The following is a 25,188-nucleotide window of genomic DNA, read 5'->3' on the forward strand; positions in this document are numbered from 1 at the left end:
TGCACCCACCTTTTGATCCATACTGGGATCTAAAGTCAGTGGCGTCATAAACTCACACATCAGAGGCTTTGGAAATAGTCTTGAATCTTTTCATTGGCGAGAGTTAAGTAGATCACATCTGTCTATCATATAGCAGTTCTCCGAGAGTGAGATTATGTGTCTAAATATAGTTAGTCCTTGGAATTAAATTCTGATTATGAAGTACATTTTTAAGTCTTACTTATAATTAAGTGCATTTTATTTCATTAAAACCAGAAGAAAAACAGATGAGCTAGAACATAACAAGGGCTACTCTTCCCACCCTTCCTCTCTCTTCTCATATAGGCTATGGGATATATGAAGCCATCTTTATCCAATATGCTGTTTTGCTTTAATTGTTAGCATCCTACCAACTATGGCCTATTGGCTTAGATATTTTAGAATGTTCAAGACACAGGTGAACAGTACAAATAAGATATTTATCTTCAAGGAAAAAACAAAAGTTTTTCTTGCTTTATACATACTTGATGGCATTTAAGTTGATTTTTAATTATGGAAAGGAGAAGTGAGGTAACTTGAAGATAGATGCATCCCTCTAGACGCACTTGGAAATCGGTGAATATTTGGATGGGGCAAAACATATACCTAAAATATAACAGTAAATGGTTCCCAAGGAAGAGTATTTTTTTCTGTCCCATGGCCTGTGAAAACAGAGTTTTCTAACATACAAGCCTTATTTGAAAGGCAGTTCAACTTTAACAATAACATTTTCCCAAGAATCTCACGAATGCTCCTTCCCACTAAAGATGGTGAATTGCTGTCTGGCTGTTATTACCCCTAAGCACTTTGTGATTTCAAGCCAGGTCTTGGGCTGAAGCTGCATTTTCTACAGGAAGGCCTGAAATCAGCAATATTTGATATGGAATTCTGTGTGAGGCCCAGAATCAAACAAACAGAGCTAAGTAGAGAAAAGAGACACTTCTAGTTTCAGTGATCCCTTCATGGAGATCCCTTCATTGCTCTTAGCAGGGAACTGAGCTGCCATAGAAATTTCTGGCATCAGGTTTAGCACAGTGGCGATCAAATAACCAGAAATCCAGATCTTAATCTATAAGCCTTTTGAGAGTCTACAATTGCTTAATTATAAAAATAGAATTACTGTATTCTGAATCTAATGAGAAATATAACCACTCTCCCTTATTTAGAATTTAGAAACTCATACGAAGCAAAAAGATTTCCTCTACATTTATTAAAGCAATTTAGAAACTCATACGAAGCAAAAAGATTTCCTCTACATTTATTAAAGCATTAACAGAGATTCAATGAGTACCTTACACACGGCAGACACTACTGTAGGCACGGGGAGAGCTCGCTGGAGAAACCCTAAGAACAGAGGCTCCGTGAGGTTTACTTTTGGAGAGGGGAGGACAGACAGTACACAGAAAGTGGGAGAAACAAAGTGTACAATGTTTTCGAGGGGATCAGTGGAATTAAAAAATAGAGCAAAGCCAGGGGCTTGGGAATGCGAATGCCGAGTGGGAGGTACGGGTCTGGGGTTAGCGCAGGCTGAGTATGAGCACCTTGAAGACCATATCCAAGACACAGTTTTTACTTCTTTTCAATGCAGCCCCAATTTTATATGAGGGGCTTCGAAGTATCCATGGAAAACTCCATGAACTTGTAAACCATTTCCCCACGATCTTTTTGAACCCCGCTGGTATGCCAGGGTTTTTTAGGTAAGGCCCTTTGGCGATTTCTGTTTGTTGCGAACAGGCATAGATTAAACATTTGAAATAATACCAAAGAGTGTCTGGATATGACATTGACGCTCTTTTTCCTTACTGGAATAGTCCATTTTGATTCCTTATGTAGCATATTTTTAAAAAGGGGTGAGGTGAGGAGGCTTTTAGGAAACGGACAGGGAATTTCAATTGGACTAAACAGAATGAGGTCAGTTCATCTTGCCTTCCCTTTCTCTGTGTCCGTATCAGGATAAAGAGTTCAGGCTGGTATGCAGCACCATATAGCTCTGCTGTGAAGTTGTTTTTTATGGGAAGTGAGTTACCCTGCCAACAGATGTATGAGACAGAAAGAAATCTCACTTGATTCTGTTTAGCAATGAGATTTACTCCAACTCTCTGAAGAATTATCTTCTGACATGATCATTATATGGGTAACTCAGACTCCAATTTTTCTAAAATAATTTAAAAATATATTCACTACCATATATTTTTTTCTGGTAATAAAAAATCTTCAAGAGTTTCTATAAATGTATTAATAATAGTATAAAAATAAGAAAAATAATTAAAATCTCTTTACTCCTTTGGTCCAAAGACAGCTACCCTGTTTCCCCAAAAGTAAGACATCCCCAGAAAATAAGACCTACTTGCAGTTTTGCCTCTCGCTGAAATATAAGGCATCCTCCTGAAAATAAAACCTCTCCGAAAATAAGCCTCCCCCAAGCTATCATAACTCTGGACTCTGGACCAAAGCGGCAGGTGCCACCGCGCAGCTCACTGTTGGTCGCAGCGCAGCCAGAGCAGACAGCAAGTGTGAGGTCTCTTTTAATAAAACAATAAACAATAATGTGTACCACATTCTTCTTCATGGAAAAATAAGACATCCCTGAAAATAAGACCTAGCACATCTTTGGGAGCAAAAATTAATATAAGACACTGTCTTATTTTTGGGGAAACAGGGTAAGTGAATGAACCCTGAGGTCTTAGGTGAGAAAGCAAACACCTGACATGCAGGATTGGAAGAGACAAACAATCAGTACTGATAGAAAGAACATGTTAATATATTCTTAAAAGACCTTACAAACTGTAAGACAAGCATCAAGGAATTACTGCTCTTGTTGTTCATCCATAAAGTAATGGAGGAAGAAGCTCAAGTTGAAGGAGAAAGATCACAATGAATTGAGAACCATGTTTGCTTCCTTCATAAAGCAATATGAAGAACATAAACTATATTTTATCATGGCTAAACTCCATAGTAAAGATGGACTGTTGTGTTAATCTGAGTAGACTAGAGAAACAAATTCATACACTCATGTGTGTAAGAGAGAACTTTAATTCAAAGTGCAATTATACATGAAGAAAGCATCCCAACTCAGTTCAGATCAAGTCCATGAGTTCAATATTAGCCCTTAAATCTGAGACTAGCCCATGAATTCCTCTTGAGACTCATGCAGCACATGCAATGATACCGAATGCAGGAAGATCACCAGCCAGTGGGTGGAAAACCAGTGGCAGTGGAAGCATCTCAGGCCTTGTGCAGGTCTCCACATGGCTCCTCTAGCTCCAGGGCTCTGACTGTCATCAGCATGGTTCTCTATCTCCATAGTGCCTCCAAATAAGGTCATCAAGCTGCGACCTGATTGACAGGCTAAACTCCCTCCTATTCATTCTCAATAGTCTCAAGTTGACACCAGATTATGTAACTACCACAACCATCTATCTATCCATTTATCCATCCAACAAATATTGTCTGAGGGTCTACTATGTGTCATGCCAGATCATAGATGCTAAAAGAAATACCCTTTTCCTTTCAGGTAACTTTGAACATGTTATCAGGAGAGAAGGGTCCCTGGAGAAAGACAGCGTGCTTGGTGAAGGAGAGGGACAGCAAAGGGCAGAAGGCCCTTGAAGAGATGGCTTGACAGAGTGGCGACAGCAATGGGTAATGGCCCCTAACATGACAGAGTGGTGATTGCAATGGGTGACGGCCCCTAACAACAGCAACAGCAAGGTTCAGCTTTTGTCCCCACTCAGCCTGCATCTTTGACTAGAGGGAGTTCTTAGGGTGTAGAAGTGAAAGCTACCTTGCTCTAGGTCCAACTCAGATCTTGTTTCCTCTATGAAGTTTTTCCCGGAAAGTCGAGCCCAAACTGAGCCTCCTCTCATCCAGTTCCTGCACTGAAGTCTGAGCTGCACACTTCCTGGCAGTATGCAGTAGCTCTCCTTGCAACATGCAGCGTTTCATGGGGAAGAGAATACCAGAATGCAGGAGGCTGCAGCTCTCCTCCCCCATGCATGCGCGACTCCTTGTTTTTACTGAACTCACAGGGTGCTGAACCTTCTGCCAAAATGAGGACAGAAAGGGGGTGTTGTAACCAGGCAGCAGCACTCATGTATTTTGCTCTCTGGCAGGCTAATTTGGTGGTGGGAGGGTGGGCGGGCCACCTGGAATAAGCAAAACAACACCAGAACATCTCCAGTTCAAAGCCCCACTATTTAAAAAACAAACAAAACCAAAACCAAATCTAAATGGCTGCTTTATAAAGGGTTGTGAGTCTCCAGTATCAAGATTAGATTAGTAGTTCCTTCATAACTCAATATCAAATTCTTTATTTCCCGAATCACTGAATTTTACAGGGAAGGAGAGGAGGCATTTGCAGGCATGTCAGGAGAGGTTGACTTCTCTGCTGAGATCATTTCTTCCAGCTTTCTTTCTCCTGGATTTGCTGGAGATCTCCTTGTTATTTTTATTTTCCTCACTCCTTGCACAAGACTCCTAATTTAAGGACAAGGAAAGCGGATCTGGAAAGCGAAAGAATACTTATTTTGCCCCTCGTGGGTAATTGGCAGCAAGCTAGGCATTTTACAACATTATCTCGTGTCATCTTTATAACAATCTGAAGATTGCTAATTTTACAATTTGTGATCTGAGATTCAGAGTTAAGAGATCCACTCAAAGGGCTCACAAAGAATAAGGTAACAGCTAAGAAACCTATAATTTTCCTACTGAACCAATGTGCTTCAAAGAAATGTGCCCCTCACCCCCACTGCCGCCCCCTTCCTCCACCTCCAATCTGTCCTCAAAACTGAGAACGTCGCTGAGAGAATAGTCGGTCAGCAGATAGAGTATCAAGCTGAGAAGGATCTTCAGGATGACTGAATCTTAGATCTTCACTGTAGATGAGAAATGATTTCCTCTTTCTGACTAAGCAGAAAGGAGGCCAAACGCTGGAATGAGTGTCAGTAGCCTTTTGATCAGTTTCACTTGGTTTCTTCTGGTTCTTCTGCTAACATGAGGTGATCACCACCTTCCTGCTTGGCTAATAGGATCGCAGCTAATGGCATCTTTGATTGTGACTGGGCAACTAGAGAATGCATGGCATTATCATAATGTACCATAGACATAATACATTTTTGCTGATTGATTGATTAGAAAAACAGATGCATGAGTCACTTAAACGAGGTGTCATTCACGAACAATTCCAACAAAGGCAGCTAAGGATATGAAATGCTAACATAAAATGAGACTATTTCTAGACTAGAAATCACGCTTGAAGTAGCAGCGACTGACCCTGACCCGGCAGCATGCCACTGTTGTGTGAAGGGCTGTGGGAAGGGGCTGGCGGTGGACTGATAGACTGAAAAACAAGCCTGGGAGGCAGGCTTCCGATCTGGGATCACCTACCCTTTAAGCAATCCCCAAATAGCTTTCAAAAGGTTTGTGAGTTCTCAAAACAGTGAGTTCTGAATATATCAAATTTAGTCACATTATATTCGAAACTGGACCGTAACACCCTGCTTGAGTTAATTAACCCTATACCTGCCTCAGTTTTCTACCTCTAAAATGGAGATAGTCGAGGTATCTCATAGGAATGTTGTGAGGATAAATGAGCTAACATTTGGAACACACCTGAAACACAATGTCCAAGACTTTTTGCCACTGGCACTTCACTGCCATCACCACTGCCATTCTTACCACTGTCATCCCCATCATCACCACCTGCACCAACACTCTCATCAACAGCAACAAGTCCTCAAAGTGGTCTGTGACCTTACCAGGCAATTAAGGAGTAGCCATCAGGAGACACTCTATCATCGTGGAAATTAACACTAGCCATCACCATCTGCTTGCATTGGGACGGGGGTACAGCAACTTACTTACAAAGGACTATTAAAACACATCACCGCTGAAAATAATAAGAATGTACAATCTAGCAGGGGGTTATGAGGGTGGGGAAAAAAGAGCTGATACCAAGGGCTCAATAGAAAGTAAATGTCTAGCAAAGCATGAGGGCAACATATGTACAAACATGCCTGATTCAATTGATGTATGGATTATGATAAGAGTTGTATGAGCCCCAAATAAAATTATTTAAATAAAAATAATTTTTAAAAATCCCACTAACCCACATCACTTTCTTTAATTGTCAAAAGGACTCTCTCAGGTGGGAAGTATTATTGACCTCATTTTCCATCTCATTAATCGAAGCATCCAGAGTAAAGCTACCTGTCCAGGGTTACATGACTAATGCATGGCCACGCCAGAATGCAAGGTTAGTTCTGACTATTAAAGAGCACAAATTCTTAGAAGCATAGGGTGGTATGCCTGTAGTTAAGGTCAATGTCTCAAGGTAGGCTGTCAATGGTTCTTGGCTTAGAAAAAATAAAAACAAAAACATAAATGAACAATAGCAGCACAATGGAAAAAGAAATGATGATATTACCCCAAGAAATAAGCCAATGCCATCAAAGAACAAAAAATCATATCATTGAGAATGAGGGCAGTGTGGAGTGGGGGCCCAAAGCCCATCTATAGACAACTGGACATCCTCTTACAGAAGGGTAGCAGGGAGGAGATGAGTCAGTCAGGGTGCAGGGTAGCGACAATGAAACATACAACTTTCCTCTAGTTCTTACATGTTTCCTCCCCGCTCCCCCCACTATCATGATCCCAATTCTACCTTACAAAACCAGCTAGACCAGAGGATGTACACTGGTACAGATAGGAACTGGAAACACAGGGAATCCAGGACAGATGATTCCTTCAGGACCAGTGGTGAGCGAGGCGATACCGAGAGGGTGGAGGGAAGGTGGGGTGGAAAGGGGGAACTGATTACAGGATCTACATTTAACACCTCCCTGGGGAACGGTCAACAGAAAAGTAGGGGAAGGTAGAAGTTCATCAAGGGTTTATGAGAGAGGTGGGCGGGGAAGGAGGGGGGAAATAAGGAGCTGATACCAAGGGCTCAAGTAGAAAGCAAATGTTTTGAGAATGATGAGGGCAACCAATGTACCAATTGTCTGACACAATGGATGTATGTATGGATTGTGATAAGACTTGTATGCGCCCCCAATAAAATGATTAAAAAAAAAGAAATAAGCCAATGCATTTGTCTCCTCACTTCCATTAAAGTTATAGGAGCCATGGGTTTGGAAATAGTTAAGGAACAAAGCACTTGTCTACAGATGCATCAGAGACAATGCTCCTTCTAGGCTCTGGAATACATGGAAGGGTGTTCATATCCGAAACCCTCGAAGGATGAGGATCCAGGACCCTGAAATGGAGGTCAGAGGAGAAGTCCCGGGAAAAGACCACACCCTCCACCTGGGAATTTGAAATGAACATCATGTGAGGTTTGGACCCCATGGGGAATTTCCCAAGGGGAAATTCAAGTTCCAGGTGCTGCTTGCAACATTGAGTACATGTTATTTTCTGAGAAATTTGAAGCCAGAAGTGTGAGCAAAATGGCTAGGCAGACCAAGTCTGTTCAATATTTATGATGCAAGTACCGTGACCATTACACGGAAGGTGCTCAAAACATATTCGATGACATGATTTGAAGGGGCAGGAAGTCAAGCCAATATTCCACAAAACAAGATGAAGAGCTCACAATACTATACACTAATAGGCTACTATGCATGTAGGCAAATCAATGTCACCCTTCACTCTTAGCTCCCGAAGAAGCACTGTACATACTTATTAAGAGGATGCTGCCATTACTCAAAATGACTTAGGGATGTTTCTGGAATTGCCTTCAAACTAGTGTATAGGCTTCATAAGAAAATTCCTTTCAATGACGTTTCCCCCCCAGCTTATTTGCTTAAGGTAGCTAGTTGTGGTGTTGGATGCAAATGACATCTGGCCATTTGGATCTCCAGATTTACCACAATTAATGATATTCTTCAAAATGTGCCTCAGATTCCACAGTGTTAACAATGATGATATAAATCTCTGCATGTGGGATCTACCATGAGGATTTTATATGTAATAATTCGTTCAACCCTCATAATAGCCCAAAGGAGTAGGTATGGGAACTAATCCCATTTAGTAATGAAGAAATTACTGTACAGGTTTTACAACTTGCCCCAAGGCCACTTGGTTAAAAGGAAGTAGACCCCTGTTGTCTAAGTAACCATGACATCATTGGGGCATGTGTGTATTGCCTTTTCCCTCAAATTACCTGAGAAGGGAATTAGATTTCATCGTGTGTCTACACTCGGATTGTGCTTGTATTTCGGTAAGTATTGTCCAGTCTTGCACTCACTATCTTGTTGAGTCCCTTTCAAAAGTGAGTTACTCTTTAAGAGATGAGCCAGTCTGTGAATGGTGTAAGGTGGGCTGGCTTCTACCCTGCACGCTTTGGAGGGTAGGATAAGTGGAGTAAACAGAGAACTATTCATCTTCCATCTCTGTTTCTATTTTTTCTCCTTCGGGAGGAATGGTCTATCAACTGTACGAGCAGAGAGAGACACTTTAATCGCCACCCACAATGGCTGATTATTAGTCTCATTTCAGATTTGAAGAAATAGAGACCCAACTAAGCAGGTTTAATTAAGTCACGTAGGAACAGCTAGCAAGAGGTTGAGTCCAGGTCTCTCAGCCTCCCGTACCTGGGGTATGTTTGAGGTTAAGCACAAAGTTCCTATTTGCATGTAAAAAAATATCATTGGAAACTTTCCAGTAGGGAGAGAAACTGACTTAAAAACAATTATGGAATAAGTCGGCCAGATTTTGTTTAGAATTAAAATCTGAAAATAGACTTCGGACTCTGGGGGCAGGGCTTGGCACTACATCAGAGCTGATTGGAAAACATTCACAAAGGTCAGGAGACAGACCCAAAACTATTCATAGGCTATTTTTGGTTAGTTTAGGTTTTTTCCTTTCTTTGTTTTCATGTCTATCTATATAAGATAGGCAGGATGAACAATCCAAAGGAAAAAACCATGGGACTGACGGTTCTGGGGGACAGGGGAGAGGCTCTAAATCAGCGGTTCTCAACCTATGGGTTGTGACACCTTAGGGTCACCCGATTCATAACAGTATCAAAACTACAGTTATGAAGTAGCAATGAAAATAATGTTATGGTTCGGGGGGGGGGTGTCATTACAACATGAGGAACTGTATTGAAGGGTGGCAGCATGAGGAACTTTGAGAACCACTGCTATAAGAATATGCTCTTATCCTCCTGGACTGCCTTCCGATTTTGACTTTCATGTGGAAGAAAACTAAATCACTTATTCTGTTTAAGCTATTATTGCTTTTGTCTTTGTTGCAGCAAATCAACCAATTTCTAAATTGTACTGCTGCTAAATCAGCAACTAAAACCTAGGTGATATTCATTCTTTGTAAGCCTGGTATCTTATAAGGGGACAATAGTCAATTAATATGGCCCTTCTAGCTATAATTCCTCATATAAACTACTATAATTCTGGACTCCATGCCTGTGACTACGATCACATATTGGGAGGGAGTTCTGTGCTACAGGATTAAGGTGGAGTGAATTCCTGATGTTAGCAGAGGTGTGAAGTAAGTCACACTGTTTTCTTGGGGGTGTCTTTAAGACTACTTAACTAGAGAGCATGGCTTAAGATCCTATCCTGCATTTTCCTTAAGGGTGTGGTCAGTGAAAGGACCCCCCACATCTCCATCAAAGCCACTTTGGTGTGTAAAAACCAGGGGGGCACACCCAGAGATCCAAGGACCAATGAAGAGCATGCTTAAGATTTCTGTCTGGAGGCTCAGAAGAACAGCATCTGGCCTGAGACTATGAAACTGAGATAGAAGGACAAGTGGGCTGGATTCCTGGCCTCAGGAAGCCAAGGTCAAGGGGACCATGTGGCTGAGAAGCTGAGAAGGGGACAGAGATCTGGGTGCTAGCTTAAGAGCCCAATACTGTTTGCTGATCCTGACTTGTGTAACTAATTGTCAAGTCCTGTCTATAAGTTCTGTGTGGCCACTGCAATGAATAATCAAATCCAGCAAAGATATAGAGTATCGTGGGAAGACCTGTTGGTGTCAAAATAGGTAACAAAGGATGGGCCATACAGCCTTGCCTGACCTCTGCCTCCTGGCAAATCGGGAAGTCAGATGAGGTCAGATATGCCCACCTCCATTACCATTTATTGCAGGGACAACCAGGTGATCCCAATAGGAATGAAATTCCCTTACCTGAGTCAACACTGGTACCACCCTCTTTTCTGTTTTGGTGCTCTGTCTTGTTCAGGACAGCATAAAGATATTATATTTTTATATAAAAAGTGAAGGGTCAAGGTGACACCTGAACTAAAATTTAATTTTGTAACTATATGGTGGACTTCTCACCAGAAGTCTAAACCTTAATTTTTTTATGTTGCTGAAGCATTGTTTCAGGGAAGATTAATTTTTAGATAGGTTTATATTATATATCTATATATTGTGTATGTATATATAGATACACACACACACACACACACACATATATGAGGGGTTCAAAAAGTTCCTGCAAAAATTCCATTATATTTTAATTCAAATTTCCCCATAAATATTTGAAGCCCCTCTTAAACACAGATATACATATACATGCATTTATTCATTTTGATTTATTGTACTCATTTATTGAATAATTTGACCACATTATATGTATGGGAAAACTATTCAAATAAAAATTTTAAACATTAATACAATAGATCCAATGGGCTATAATTCATAAATATATATTCATGTATATGAATGAAAGAATAAATGAAGTACATTATCTCAACAACTTCAAATTAAGTAGGAATCATAAATCTAATGTAAACTGTTGTTTTGAGTAGCCAATCATTTGGAATTCCCTCTATAATATGTTAATGTATCCTTTGATACTTTTGTAGTGCAAGAACCCTAACCTCAAGGAAATATTCTGGTATTTCATTAATTGATGTAGGCTCTATTTCTCTTTTAGCATCTGTATAAATGTGTAAAATGTATAAATGTCTGGCCATTAGACTGGACACCGTTCAAATTATACAAATAATTTGCCATTTTCATCATGGTATCCACCGGATTTCAAAAATTTATTTCTCCTTATTCTGGACATGACTATATATGTATAATGTATAGAGTGCATGTACACACAGACTATACTAGACGAGGTGAGGATCTTCAGTGATAACTCTCTGCCCACTTGTACATCCAGGGGGTGTTCACCTTTCCTTAAAGTATTAACGATAGCACACGCCTCTTCCTCTCTCTGTTCTCTGTTTCGTTCTCATACTGTGTCTTTTCATCAGAGTCGTCACCACCTCATGCTCATGTGTTCCTTTACCGATGGTTGGGAAAGCTCAAAGTAGGCTCCCCTCCCGCCGACGTTCTCCCAGAAAGACATCTGGGTAAATGATGAGCTGATCTCATTTGGATCTCTGCATTCCTTTTGCTAGCATCGCTCTTTGTCCATTTCAAATAATTTGAATTTTTCTTGTTTGCTTACATATGAATTTTTAAATTTAATTCAGTTAACTTCCCTTTTCTTTCACATAGCCCAGGTACTTTATGAAGGTCCACTAAGCTAATTACATTCGACAGAGGACGTGATAAAACCGCTTTCAGATATGTAAATTTTTCACTACTTCAAAAGGTATCTGGTAAGAAAAAAATGACAACTTCAAAATGGAAGTGTATATATTTTAAATATCCTGATCAGAACAGATATATCAAGAATGTTCATTCCCTGGGGCAAAATGTAATCACTATTGCTGAACAACTTACTTGAAATTTGCTGACTGGGAACCTAAAGTGCTAAGAAAACCTTCACTAACAGACACAGTAAAATGTTAAGAAAAGTAAAGAAATAAAACCGAAATGCCCCGTCGGAGAAATCATTGGCATCGCAGATCAATAAGTGAGCTTCCAGTTAGTTTATACCTTCCATCGCAAAAGGAAAACTAATATACTTCCAGGTCCACTCTAAGGAAGAGTCTTCAGTGTGGAGATGATTAAAATTACCCTGAAAGATACCATTTTCTAGAGCTGTTAATCTTAGCAATCATTTTAATGGCTGCCAACAACAGTGGTAAGGGTCATTACAAGCACTAAGCACCAAGAGGCAGGCAGGCAGGCACAAGCTTATTCTCAAAGGATGAATAATACAACCCAACAACAACAGCTTTGTTTTCTTGGTGTCTTGGTATTCAGGCCTCCTCCTGGAGCAACTGGGGCGCTGATTCAGAAAGTTACATTGGATTGACCGCATCAGCTCTAGTTTCTTAGACATGGTGTTCCACTATTAAGTTATACTAACTGGTTAATTTATCTTCATAGTTTTAAACAGGAGAAGAATTCAAGCCTACAACTTACAGGATCAGACAAAGAAAGGTAAGGAATACTTGAAAAAGAACTAGGTATTAAGGGATTTGTAAGGGCAGCTGTACTGGACCCATGGTGGCTAGTTGGTTGTGCATTGAGCTGCCGATCATGGGATCAGTGATTGGAATACACCAGTCTCGCTGCAGCCTTTAACACGAGTTCAACGTCTGAAACCCAAAGGGACAGTTCTTCTCTGTCTTACGGGTCAGCATGAGTCAGAACCAATTAGATGGCAGTGGGTTTTCTTTGTGGTATGAGAAGCGGTGCAAGCGCGTATATACAGAGACTGTAGGTGGGAGACTGCAAAGCCCACATACTGCCTGAGAAGATTGGAAAATAGAGAAAACTGAAAAGGCACGTATATGGAAGGTGTGAGGGCAATTTAGAGTGTCACAAATGTAAGCATTTCTTGCAACTTTAATAAGTATTTTGAAGATCAACATTTTTCTTCTTCAAATGATGCAGTAAACATTTCAGAACGCATTTTAATATATAGAATAAATAACTCATGTTAAATGTTTCTGTGGTGAGGTTAAGTCCATCTTCTTTATAGGAAAATGATAACTTTTAAGAGTTTCTGTGCACAGGTGGAGAAGTTGTGCCACCTTATAACAAGACTGAAACAGTTTAATTTTAATAAAGGAGTTTGAACTCTGACAGACCTGGTTTGGGTTTCAGAATATTTGAATCTCTATTTATTTGAATCTCAAACACACTACCTCTCAGTCAATTACAATTCATAGCAACCCAATAGGACAGAGAGTAACTTCTATGGGTTTGAGGATAAATATTGATGGGAATGGAAAATTTCATATTTCTCTTACAGAGTGGCTAAAGGGCTAGAATAGCTGACCGTGTGGTTCACAGTCAAAAATATAACTCACTATGCCAGCAAGGCTCCTTGTTTATTGTACAGTAACTCTTATTTCTGGTCCCCTTTTAAGATAACAAATTGGAACTTCCTGTTATTCAGTTCCTAATAAAGGTGAAGTGGTACTTGGGAAAATTCTAAGAATTTCATGCAATTTGCACTGTTCAAATATATCTTTGGATCAAAGGACACCATGAAAAGTATAACTTACCTAAATATTTAGTACTGCACAAACTACTTTAAGGCCAGTGTGCACTTCCTCTATCTCAGCCTAGCTAACCTTACATTAAAAGATGCTGATTTTTTAATGGGTGAGCAGAGTGAAAAGTGATACACATCATCGGCTCTGTATCTCAGAAACTAGAACTGATAGGGTAAAACTGGTGTCAGTTTTGGAATCAGCAGGTTAAATATGCCCAGAAACAAGTTTAACATTTGAGGCACCAAAATGTGTGTTGGCCAGTGTAAGTACAACCTTTCAGATAGGTTAGCTGACCTTTCCAATTACACATCTGAAGCTGCTTAGCATGGATTAATAATTTTGTCTTGTGGCCATGTTCAGAAGGATGCTACAAACACCTTTAAAGGATATTCTAACAATGTACCAGAAATAGTTGCTACTTTAAGAGCATTCAATTACTCTTTTGGCTAGTTTTAGAAAACAGTGGTGACTTTTAGCAAATGCCACAGGGAAAATATTTTGAGTGTTGGAGCTCAGAATTTAGCAATTAAATGAATTTAGTAGGTGGGACTTGAGGGAAAAAATTGAAAACAATACTAGTTTGGTTTGAATAATATGATGAAGAGTACCTGCCACTGAGATAGATGAAGGATGAATACATTTAAGACAATGTGATAATAAAATATAATGCTGATAATGAGTTTAAATTTGTTTAGATGATAGCTCTAGAGAAGATTTATGGTTTTTATCAGATCATAACAACAAAAAGCTTTTCTTTTTTAAAGGAAGTGATTTCCTGGTTTTCCGCCCGCACTTTGATACGACATATCATAAAAAAAGAAGTAGGATTTTAAAAAGTTGCTGCTTGTAAACGTCTGAACTTCCTTTTGTTTTTCGTTGCTAATTCTGCTAAAGACAAACATCAGAAATTGTTTTGCTATTTTTTCCTTCTTTTAAAAATACTTGCAGAAAACGAAGTCAAAAGGAAATACAGTCCCAAGTGTTTTTACTATTTTAACTAATACAAGAACTGTAGCACGAGGAGAATTTTCTAAATCTAGAATGCGCTGCTTCAGGCTTCTGGTGTTCATAAGATGGGGACCACATCCAGCCTGCGTGTTCGGAGTTCTGACCTGCTGAGTGAGCCTGGGCAGGAGCCAGCCCTCTGCCCAAGCTCCTGAGAGCTTACCGTGAGGAGCAACTCACCACTGGCGATGGGGAGAGGGCAATGTTGCCTATCGACGCCTTCAGCTCATCGACAGTTGCAGCATTCTTAAGAATGTCTTTTGATTGCAATGGTTTAATCTTGATATTAAATTTCTTGTGGGATTCTTCCTCCTCTTCTGATTCGCTTGAAGAATAAAAGTGCTTTCCTTTGGTAGGTAGGACACAGTTAAAGATCAGAACGTTGTGAGATCAGAATGACTACACACAGTCGGAAAAAGGCTCCTGAGATGGCAGAATGCCACAGCTGACAAAAATGAAAAGCAACGGAGGAAAGGGTCAAGGTTTCCTCAGCCTTCCTCAGCCCATGATTGATTTAAGGGTTGTGAAATTCAAGGTGCAATGGTTATAATGTCCCACGTCTTTGTTGCAGTTGACCGTTTGTTTGGCCTTAGCATCTGGGAAGGCCCAGTGGCCCAATGAGCTAAGCACTGCAGTTTCAGAGACCCGGAGGACCAGGTCTATTCTGTCCTCCCAGGTTGTGGTGAGCTGGAATCCGCTCCGTGGGAGTGGGTGTTTTTCAGTGTAATTAGTATGCCCGGAAACAGGCTCAGGTGAGCTTACTGATCTAGCAACAGAGGAAGGTGATTTAATGGATGGTATGTGATGAGTTTTCAATGTTTCAGAGTAGTTACATGCTCTGCCCAGAGAGGAATTGTGGGGACAGGACACGTAGGGAGCTATTACCCATTTGTGATATAGTCACGTCCGCTCTTAGCAGACAACCCATTCCCCACAATTGGCCCAGCTGTTTCTCAGCATGTATTTCTTCTTTGCCTCGCCCTCACTTCTATGAATAGACCAAGGCAAAATGCCTGCTTGTTGATGACCAGCTTGTGCTCTATGCTGCTTATTCAGCTCTGATATTAGGAACAGCAGAGTTTGGGAGTCGTGGGTTATTCCCACAGTTTTGTAAAACCTGAATTGATCTTACTGTTTGCTTAGCAAGACGACAAGTCAGAGGTTAAGGAAGAAAGAAAGGAAGGATATAGCCAGGCTCCTCGGGTCTGATGCTGTAGCCTTCTTCATCCAGCTCAGGGGAGTTCTAGAAAACACAAGTGCACATTAGCATCCTGATGATGACCAACTCTGCTTCCGGAGATGGCTATCTGAAGACATAGGCACCCTTCTTATTAGTGGAGACAGAGATTGTAGCTTTTGGAAGTAAATGCTGAGAAGTACATGTGTAGGTAGTTACTAAAGGAGGCTTGGAGCCTCTTTGTATTGGGCAAATTAGCTAGGAATCAACTGCCCATGAGACAAAGCAATCAAGGAGAATTTATCATGGATTGTCTCTAAGCCAAGGATTATACTAGGAGACACGAGGGAGACAAAATGCAAATATCTGTCCTTCGAGAAATTGAAAAATATTAGGGCATATAAAAAACCATATTATAAAATCAGAGAAAGCTTTATTAAACAAAAGTATTAAAATATGAAGCACCTGTTTCTCAACATGGCCTATATCTATAAACTTCTGAGGGTACTCTACATTTCTCTAACCTGACCCAGAGAGGGCTGTGGTCTCCAGTTGTTACCATATCAAGAGACAGCTCTAGCGTACTGGAGGCACTCAGATCATGCTCTTGTATAATGCTCTTTGAGTCTGGGGGCCAAGAGAAGACTGAAGGAGCGGTCTTTGGAGGGAGATCGGGTAGCTGTGCAGCACCGCACGGTCACTGCTTCCCGTGAAGGAAGAGCAGGTGCATCGCTGTGATGGAAAAGAATTCCTGAGAGCAGACTTCCTGCCCTTTTTCTCACGAATGCAACTTTCAATCTCCTTACATCTCTTCTTAACAACTTCCCAGAAGAACCCTGTGTTCCTGAAGGACTTCTGTCAAGATTAACTCTGGGGTGGGGGTGGGGGTGAAGATCCTCCAAATCAATTGCCAGAGCCTTCTGAGCTGACCAATCACCCTTGAGCTTAACTGACCCAGCGGATGCCCAAGAAAGTCATTGTTGTAGTTGAACCCTGTGCTTTGAAGGTGCTCTGCTGAAACGAAAGCGAATGTATCATTTTCTGTAGGACGTCTGTAGCCATCCACTGCTCACGCAGGCACACTGAAACATGTTTTGTTTGGAATAAACCTGTACATGCATGAACTGGAACCCTAGAAGCAATACTTTTTGAATTACCCTCACATTTGACAAAAATGGGGAAAATACAATGTAAAACATTAAATAGATTTAAAGGAAGACAAAATTAATTAGGTTTGGAAGAATCAGGAAAGTGTGCCTGGACTTTCAGAAGAGATAGTAGAGGGTAAGGTGGAGTCCTTTCTACCTGGTCAGGAGGAGCCTGGCTGAGACCCCCAAGCCTGGAATGGACATTGTAGGAGTCATGATGTGCATGTGTGCATGCGTGTGTGCATGAGAGAGAGAAAGAGAGAGATGTGACATGAGCGGAAAAGAAGCTGTATTTAGGGTGACATGGGAAATAATACTGGAAAGACCTGTGGCAGGTGTAAAAACCCTCATATGAGGGATTGGATGTAGCTACTGCAACTTCTCAATTAGGACATGAGTTTTAATGGTGTTCTGGAAATATGCTTCAGAATAGATCGTAGGTCGAAGAAACTGGAGACAGGAAAATTCATTCAAAGTTCTTGCATCACTTCAGGTTAAGATATACCAAGGCTATAGATCAAATAATTTAGGGGATGGAAGGAATCAAGGGCATTTGTAGGATTGCTAGTTCTTGGTAACAGATCAGTCATAGGAGGGGGTAAAAAAGAGGTCGGTTCAGGAAGACTCGATGGCTTCCACCCTCAAATCCTGGGAAAGGGCTGGAACCCCTGGGTATGCTAATTTTAACAATAGGAATGACAGAAGGAAGTTTGCAGTATTAAGATTAAACTCAAAAATCACTGTTGAGGAGTTGATTCTGACTCATAGCAACCCATGGGAAGGAGTAGAACTTCCCTCGTGGGCTCTGAGGTGGTAACTCTTTAGGGAGTAGAAAGCCTCATCCTCTGGAGCGGCTGGTGGTTTCACACTGCTGACCACCGTGTAACTCACTAATGCCACCAAAGCCCTCGAGGATTAGGATTAGTATGATCAAATTTGAGCTGCTATTGGATGTTAAGTATTATGACTTACACTTTACCTCACTGAACTCTAATAACAATCTTGCCAGCAAAACCAACCCACTGTTGCCAGGTTTATTCTGACTCATAGTGACCCTATAGAACAGAATTGCCCTATAGAGTTTCTGAGACTATGTAAGTAAGCGCCGTATTTGGCCCAGGGCAGCCCAAGAGCTTAACGTTTGTCTGGTAGATTGAAGTTAGTGTGTAGTATTTATTGGGTGAATAATTTCCAATTTCTTGTTTGCTTGGAGTATTTGATTTGTTTTATATTTATCCTATACGTTATTTATATTTATCCTATGTTTTATAAGATGCCACATACTTTAAAAAAATCTTTCTAGTTCAAAAAGAATAACTTTTTGGCCAAGAAAGCACCATTTCTTAATATCTAGCAGCTTTGCTATAACAAAGAGCCCTGATGATGCTTTGGTTACACTTTGGGCTACTAACCACAAGGTCGGCAATTTAAAACCACCAGCCACTCCTTTGGAGAAAGACAAGGCTTTCTGCTCCCATAAAGAGTAGAAATTCTTCAAAAGCCACAGGGACAGTTCTAGCCTGTCCTGTAGTTAGAATCAATGATGTCGACTTGCCGGCAGGGAATTTGTCTTGGAGTTTGCCGTAACAAGGAGTCCCGGCATCTGGTGGGGTCGCACTGCTAAATACAAGGTCAATTGCTCGGGTCCAGCAGTCTACTTCCTGGGAGAAGGACAAAGATTTCCGCTCCTTTAAATACTTCCAGAAACCAACAGGGACAGTTTACCTGTCTGTCCCATGGGTAGAAAATCTGTCCCATAGGGTCACAATCAACTCAGTGGATGTGAGAATCGGTCTTGGGAGGTTGCATATAACATTGTAGATAATTTGGATTTAGTCTATCGAAAAGGATTTCATAGATCCAAAGAAAAGTAACTGCTAAATATACTCAAAAGATTGCGATATTGGGGAACAGCTATCAAAGAGGCCGAGGAGGTGAGGGTGACAAAAGAATTGTATCCTTATTTGGGGAGTGGTTACTAGGAATAGAAAGCAGGAGTAATTTAACATTTTGAAGCCTTGGGATTCTTTCCTCTAAATGGCAATAATATAATATTTATTTTTAGGGGTGATTTAATAGCTTTTAATATTATGCTTGACAAAAAAATGAGCATTCAGTAATTGGCAGTATTTTTTATTAGAAAAATAAGAATTTTATTAACAAACTGTAGATGCTTTAAGATCAACTTATCCTTTATGAAAGGAAAGGTATAGGTGGGACAATCACCTGAAGACTGAGTGTATAGGTATTTTGAGGAACTGTGAGGTGGGGCATCTACTATGCAACAGAAACTATCTTTGATGAAATATGATCAGTTCTAAATGAATAGAAATTCAACAGCAATTGTGACTGTCCTGTGGTTGGCGTTTATGGTGATGATGCTAATCAGTTTCTGGAGGAAGAATGAGGAGAGTGTAGGTGTCAGCTGGGCTCTATGCTCACTCCCTGAGAAGCAACAGTGATTGCCATTGACTGGGGAAAACCTGTACTAGGAAGCTCCAATGATTGTGATGAACCGAGGTCTACAGAACTTAATTGACTTGCCTTGGTTCTCAAAGCTACTTAGGAAAAAGGAACCAGGGCGGAAACAGACATAATTTAAGACATGTTCTACAGACTGGGCAGACTTCTGGACTGTCTTCAAATAATTAGTTTATTGAATCTTTGCAACAAGGCTAACAATCTAGGGTTGAGTCCAATTCATCAGGGCCCTATAGGATAAAGTAGCAATGCCCCAGATAGTTTCCAGGGCTGTGCCTCTTTGTGGGAGCAGACGATCCCATTTTTCTTCCATGGAGCAGCTGATGGTTTGCAGCCATGTGCTTAACTTTTACATCACCAGGGCTCCAATGGATCCCAAGGAGACATACAGCTCTCATGTGAACTCAGTCCCACAGATACATCCACTGAACTTACATACCACTTTCGATGTGCCAGGTGGTTGGTTCCGAATGAGATTGGAGAGCGGTGCATTTCCTTCTACATCCTCTTTGTAATTAAAGGAATGCCTCAACTTGCTTTTAAGTTGTGACATTTTTAATAAAGAAAAAAAGAATCTTTTGATACTCACATATCTTTCCCAATCAATTTCTGCATAAAATCCATTTGGTGCCCCATTGCTTTTCTTCTGTAATAAATTGAAAAATAAAGTTAGAAGGCAAATATCTAAATAAAAACAGGGAACAATGAACATTTAACTCTTAGCAAGAGCGCTCAGAATCCCACACTATTGTGGAAGCACATTGTTGCAGCTGAATGGTGGAGTTAGCTACCGGGACCCTGCATGGAAGAACTTACATCCTCATTTCACAAAAGACCTGAGATCTAAAAGAGGGATGGTAACAATCAGTGCATCAAATTTAATTGAACCACTGAAGAATTAGAATTTAATACCATCAGGTGATGTAACCATACTTGGGGGGAAAAGGAAGCATTTGACTTCCATGTTGATTTTCTATTACATTAGCTCCAACACATCGAAAGAGCATTCATCGATGTCTCTCCCGGATCTTCCTTCAGTTATTAGGATACTGACTTTGGTCCAACCTCAATAGAATATACAGGAAATAATCTCCAAATTAGTTAATTCAGCTCTTAGTTATTAAAAATGGTATTGGTGTTCTTTTTGAGTGGTTTTCTTATGAAACTATTAAAATGGGATTTAGGGATTAATTGTGGATGTCAGTCACTCATGGGGACTATGGCTCTACAAACACACACTGTTACAGGTTGGAAGTATATCAGGCGCTATTCTCTCTGAATTATTTAGTACAATGTCTGCCTCTGGCCACACACACTTGAACAAGGATGAAGCATCACCCACACAGCTATGACTAAGATTCTCTCTGCTTTGAGGACAAAGGACACAGACACAGATCAGACTGGTAATGAGAAGTCGTTCAACATTACTGCATTCCGCACACAGAGCCGTGTTTAGCTTAGAGCAGCACATAGAGGCAAGAGGCTTGAGGACAGGAACTCTAATTCTGCAATTACAAGTAAAGGGCATTTGAACTACAATGTGAATAGCTAACACCCAATTTAACAAATAGGTAGGAGAGGTAACCTTTTCATAAATGCATCTAAGATCACAAGACAACCGGATTAGAGGTAACCCAGAATAATCATCATCATTGACTAACATTTATGAAATGTTGACTGGGCATTCTAGGAATTGACAGTAGCTTTGCAAGGCAAAATAGTGCACAAGGGATAGATGATGTGTTCTTGCCTTCTCTCCTCCTGTATATGACAACACCGCACTCATTACAAATTTAAGGGCTTTGCGATGGTTCCTCTGTGTAGCATCTAGAGACATGACACCCAGGTCTTTCCCACCTTGGCCTGATCCAATTAGAATTGACATTATTAAAAAAGTGATTATTCTTTTTATTTTGACAAGGTTGCTTTAGAAAATGGCCACATCAACTCTACATCTATACACTCTATAAGTTACTTAGTAAGAACCCAACCAGCCAACCAACCAGACAAAAACCACATAGACAAAGACACACTTCTCTCCCCTGGGAGAAAGCATGCTTTCTATTAAAAGAATTATTCTTTACCAATCTATCTTCATATGGCTTTAAAAAATACCTTAAATCCTTCTTAAAAAGCACAAGTTACAAATAAGTTCAATATAGGCAGTTAACTTTTAATTTAAAATAATGGGAAATCAGATAAACCAAGCTGATTCCAAAGTACTGAACTTATGAATTTTGTGTACTATCTGTTACACAATTTTGCTGTTAATAGATCTATTAATTTCTTTAATAAAACCTCACTACAGAGAAGGTTTTTAGATTGGTATTCAAATATCAAAGAGATTTGGTCTATTACTGAGTTCAACATTTTCCAATCATATAGTTTGCTTCCATGATAATCTCATCTTCATAATCCAAACCACAGCCCTTCAAAACTAAAGCAGTTTATATATTTGTTTAGCTGAACAACTTCATATATATATATATGTATATATATATATATTTCTGATAACAGATACAACACTAGAGAAAAAAATAGTCTGAATTTTCTAAATCTGGATGAGTGCAAAAATTCTAGTTTCCATGGAAACTCATGAAGGATTGGAGTGAAGATAAAAATCTATAATTTTTTTGTTAAAATAGAACATTTAAAAATGCTAAACCCAAACAACAGATTAATACAATAGATTATTTTGGGCAGATGTGCAACACACACACACAAACACATGCATGCATGGCTTTATTAGATAAATTAGTAACTGGACTTCATTTATTCCAGTGGACTCTTAAAAATACATTGTGCCAATTGCCAGGTTAAAGCTAAGCCACAGCCTGCCAGGAATTCTTCAGCTCAAACCTCAACACACACACACACACACACACACACACACAGATTCACACACACACACACACACACACACACACATGCCACAGATACACCCCTCACCCCCCACAGATTCTCACAATTTGGCCAGTTAAGCAAAGAACAGCACATATAAGTGGTAAAGGTAAGGGAATGGTTTTATTTATTTTCAAATGGAAAGACTTTGAACAAGCAAGGAAGAGCATAAACAAGAGGCACGTAAAGACCAGCCTGAACGGTGAAAACACTGCCGGCTTCTCAACAACAATTCTCTTGGAATTGGAATTATGAATAGTTATACTTTTTCATTAAAGTTCTACACTTAGCATAAGTAATTTTATAACCTAAATAACATGATTGCTATTTAAAGATAATCAAGACCCACAGTAGTGATCATCTTGTTTTAAGTGATATTTTACTTTGGTTAGGTTTAATTAGGTGTCCTCGGAGGCTATGATAGGCTAAAGTATTAATATAATGGCAACTGTGTTCAATTTATTTCTATCAAAGCTTGAAATTTTCATTGCCAATACTCCCACTTCCCAAGATTAGCTCATGACCACAGAGCAAACCTTGAATGAGAAGTAGTAGAGACAAAGGATATACTATGTCTATACTCTATCTTTGTTACTGAGGAAGGTGTAACTCACACTGTAAATAATGAGATATAACAGCATTGTCCAATAGAACTGGAAATATTCTAAATATGTTTTAATATAGTGCCAATATTCATGAGTGGCTATTTAGTATTTTCAATGTGACACGTGTGACTGAAGAATTAAGTTTCCATTCAATTTAAATAGCCACATGCGGCTACCATAATGGATGGCGCACACACCCATAGACGTCTGCACAGACTGAATTGGGATTGGCCTCCTTGACTCGGCATCCTTTGATCAAGAGTACTGGTTCCCACAGACCAAGGTCTGCAGGTTCCTGATGTTACGATAGATAGTGCTTAACCTAGCAAACTACGATTCCATTTGTAAGGTGATGATGGCTCATAGCTAAATACTTCTTAATATATAGCAGATTCTTTTTAAGATTTGAGTTATGGTCCTTTTCCTAGGATGCACACATTTTTTTCATGCTTAATAATTCTTTCTAAAAGAACAGTGAGATATCGATAGGCTATATGAGTAGTATAAAAATTGACTCCAGATATTGTTCAATAAGTCTTTTGGGATATCTAAAACGTCTTCTGAAATGGGGTAAATAAAGCTATTTTCTCTTTCCTCCAAATTTCACTGTGGGATTTGAGTCACTGTTTCTACAACCCCTCGGAAATTTTGAACTAAAATCTGTTTCCTTACCGAGACTTTTTTTCCTCCTTCCCGTGCACACTCTGTTTTGCTATGGTAGGGTGGCTCATGTGGGCTGGGCTGCTGGAACTGATTGTTTTAATGTAGAAAAGAGTTGTTAAAGGTCTGCCTGTTCTTTGAGACACATATAAAGAGTCACACGGAGTCAGCAAACACATCACAGAAGAAACAATTTCTAGGCCAAATTGGAGGGCCTACCAATCTTGGCAGGATCTCGGAAGCAGAGCGGACTTTGGGGCCTATAATGAGGCTCTATTCAGCAGGCCGTCTTGGCTAGGCCAGGAGAAGAAGGGAGGAGGAGGAAGATGCACCCCAGGCTAATGGGACCACGCGAATCTGTTCCTCACTCAGCCAACACTTCATTTATAGGCAGACAACAGACACCAAGACACATCAGAAAAGACCAAATGAAACAGTTATGTTTCTAAGCTAAGTGGGAAGGTCTAGCTCTACCATTCCTGAAACAAGGTTTTCTTGAGGGACCCCAATACATATAACACATGTGGCTGACAGCCCCCCTTCTTTGTACCCTTTCCTGCACTCCTGTGCAGGAGGAGCAAAATGGGTCCCTCACGGCAATGGCTGGGACCACAAGGCTCCCAATCTTGGATAGAAATCTGAAGTGCTTACAGAAGGTCATGCTTGACTTTGCACAGAAACAAATGTTTGTCTGGGCTAGAAGGCAATATTGCATACAGCTGATGTCTCAGACAGAGGAAAATTAGCTCTACCAGGATGGGTGCACCCAGCCAGCAGTGTGCAAGGCAAGCCAACTGCAAGGCATGCAGCCCTTCTGAGAAGTCTCTGAAAATATCAAAAGCATTATCCCTAGAGAAGGGCTTGACTGTGTTTCGAGAGACTGCAATTAAATAAAACATCAGGGTACCAGGGCTGCTGTCTGAGCTCTGTGTTTACCACGTGGTTTGTGGACAACAGGCGAGTGAACCACCATTGGTAGTCTGTGGCCCCATACCAGGCATACCGTACATTTCAACTCTCAATGTACAGAGGAAAACCATTTGGCAGTTAAATACAGCACACACAAACGTGATGTAGGCCCACAAACACACGGCCTTAGAGAAATCAGCCTGAGTTTCAAAGAAATTCAGGTTGACATCGTTAAGGATGGAAGGCAACTGACACTCCGATAGAAGGGTAAGGAGTTCTCAGAACTTGGCAAAAATGGCAAATGGGGTATAAACAAATGGGGAAAATTTCCAAATGGTAGCACTCTGATTCTGAGAACATGCCCTATTTTGAATGCCATCTGCTTCAGAACAGGTCTGTGTTCTTTCCTGGGAAATCAGAGTTAACATTTCTCAAGTCATCATGACTAGTGATATTTATGGCACTGCCAATTAAATGACGAGAGGGCAGAACTGCTAACATAGGACTTTCGACGCTCTGAAGAGTCGGATTCAGGGAGCTGGTACGTGGAGGATGGGTGAGCCCCGTGGGTTGCTGTGGGCGTCATTCAGGCAGCCAGTGCACCTGCTTGCCTGCTCTGTGTTCGTTTTGGACCAGGCACTGTGGCACCTATTCTACCCAGAGATTTGGACTTGTGGTCCTCAGGAGATCAAAGCGGCTACAATGAGGCCTTGGAGACAAGGAACAGGGTGGGGAGAGGATTCAGAGAAGGAAAAGATGGGCAAGACAGAGGGCGATAGAGGGAGAGACGCAGTAAACAGCAATCAGTCTGGAAGCAGCGGGGATAGAAAGCAGAGAATGCACAGGTCAGAATGGAGGCGACAAGAGAACCCAGGGAGGGACCAAGACAGAAGCAGAGAGAAGACACG

The 25,188-nt window shown here is 40.5% G+C and overlaps 1 protein-coding gene across 14 annotated transcripts in view; it reads right to left on the reverse strand.

Moving 5' to 3' along the window:
- Positions 1–25,188, reverse strand: part of SGIP1 (SH3GL interacting endocytic adaptor 1) — a 265,833-nt gene that overhangs the window by 114,184 nt on the left and 126,461 nt on the right. For 8 of the 14 annotated variants that reach the window (XM_045291785.1, XM_045291797.1, XM_045291795.1 and 5 more), the window contains 4 exons: positions 23,384–23,461; positions 19,795–19,851; positions 15,588–15,642; positions 14,580–14,755 (listed from right to left, as the gene is read on the reverse strand). In XM_045291785.1, the coding sequence (XP_045147720.1) occupies positions 14,580–14,755; positions 15,588–15,642; positions 19,795–19,851; positions 23,384–23,461 (366 nt within the window). The remainder of the gene's footprint in view (positions 1–14,579; positions 14,756–15,587; positions 15,643–19,794; positions 19,852–23,383; positions 23,462–25,188) is intronic. The other 6 variants (XM_045291799.1, XM_045291796.1, XM_045291791.1 and 3 more) reach the window with 1 other exon arrangement.

This window comes from Echinops telfairi, unplaced genomic scaffold (genome assembly GCF_000313985.2).
Source record: "Echinops telfairi isolate 266 unplaced genomic scaffold, ASM31398v2 ScPeMD7_443;HRSCAF=831, whole genome shotgun sequence".
In the NCBI taxonomy this organism is placed as follows: Eukaryota; Metazoa; Chordata; class Mammalia; order Afrosoricida; family Tenrecidae; genus Echinops; species Echinops telfairi.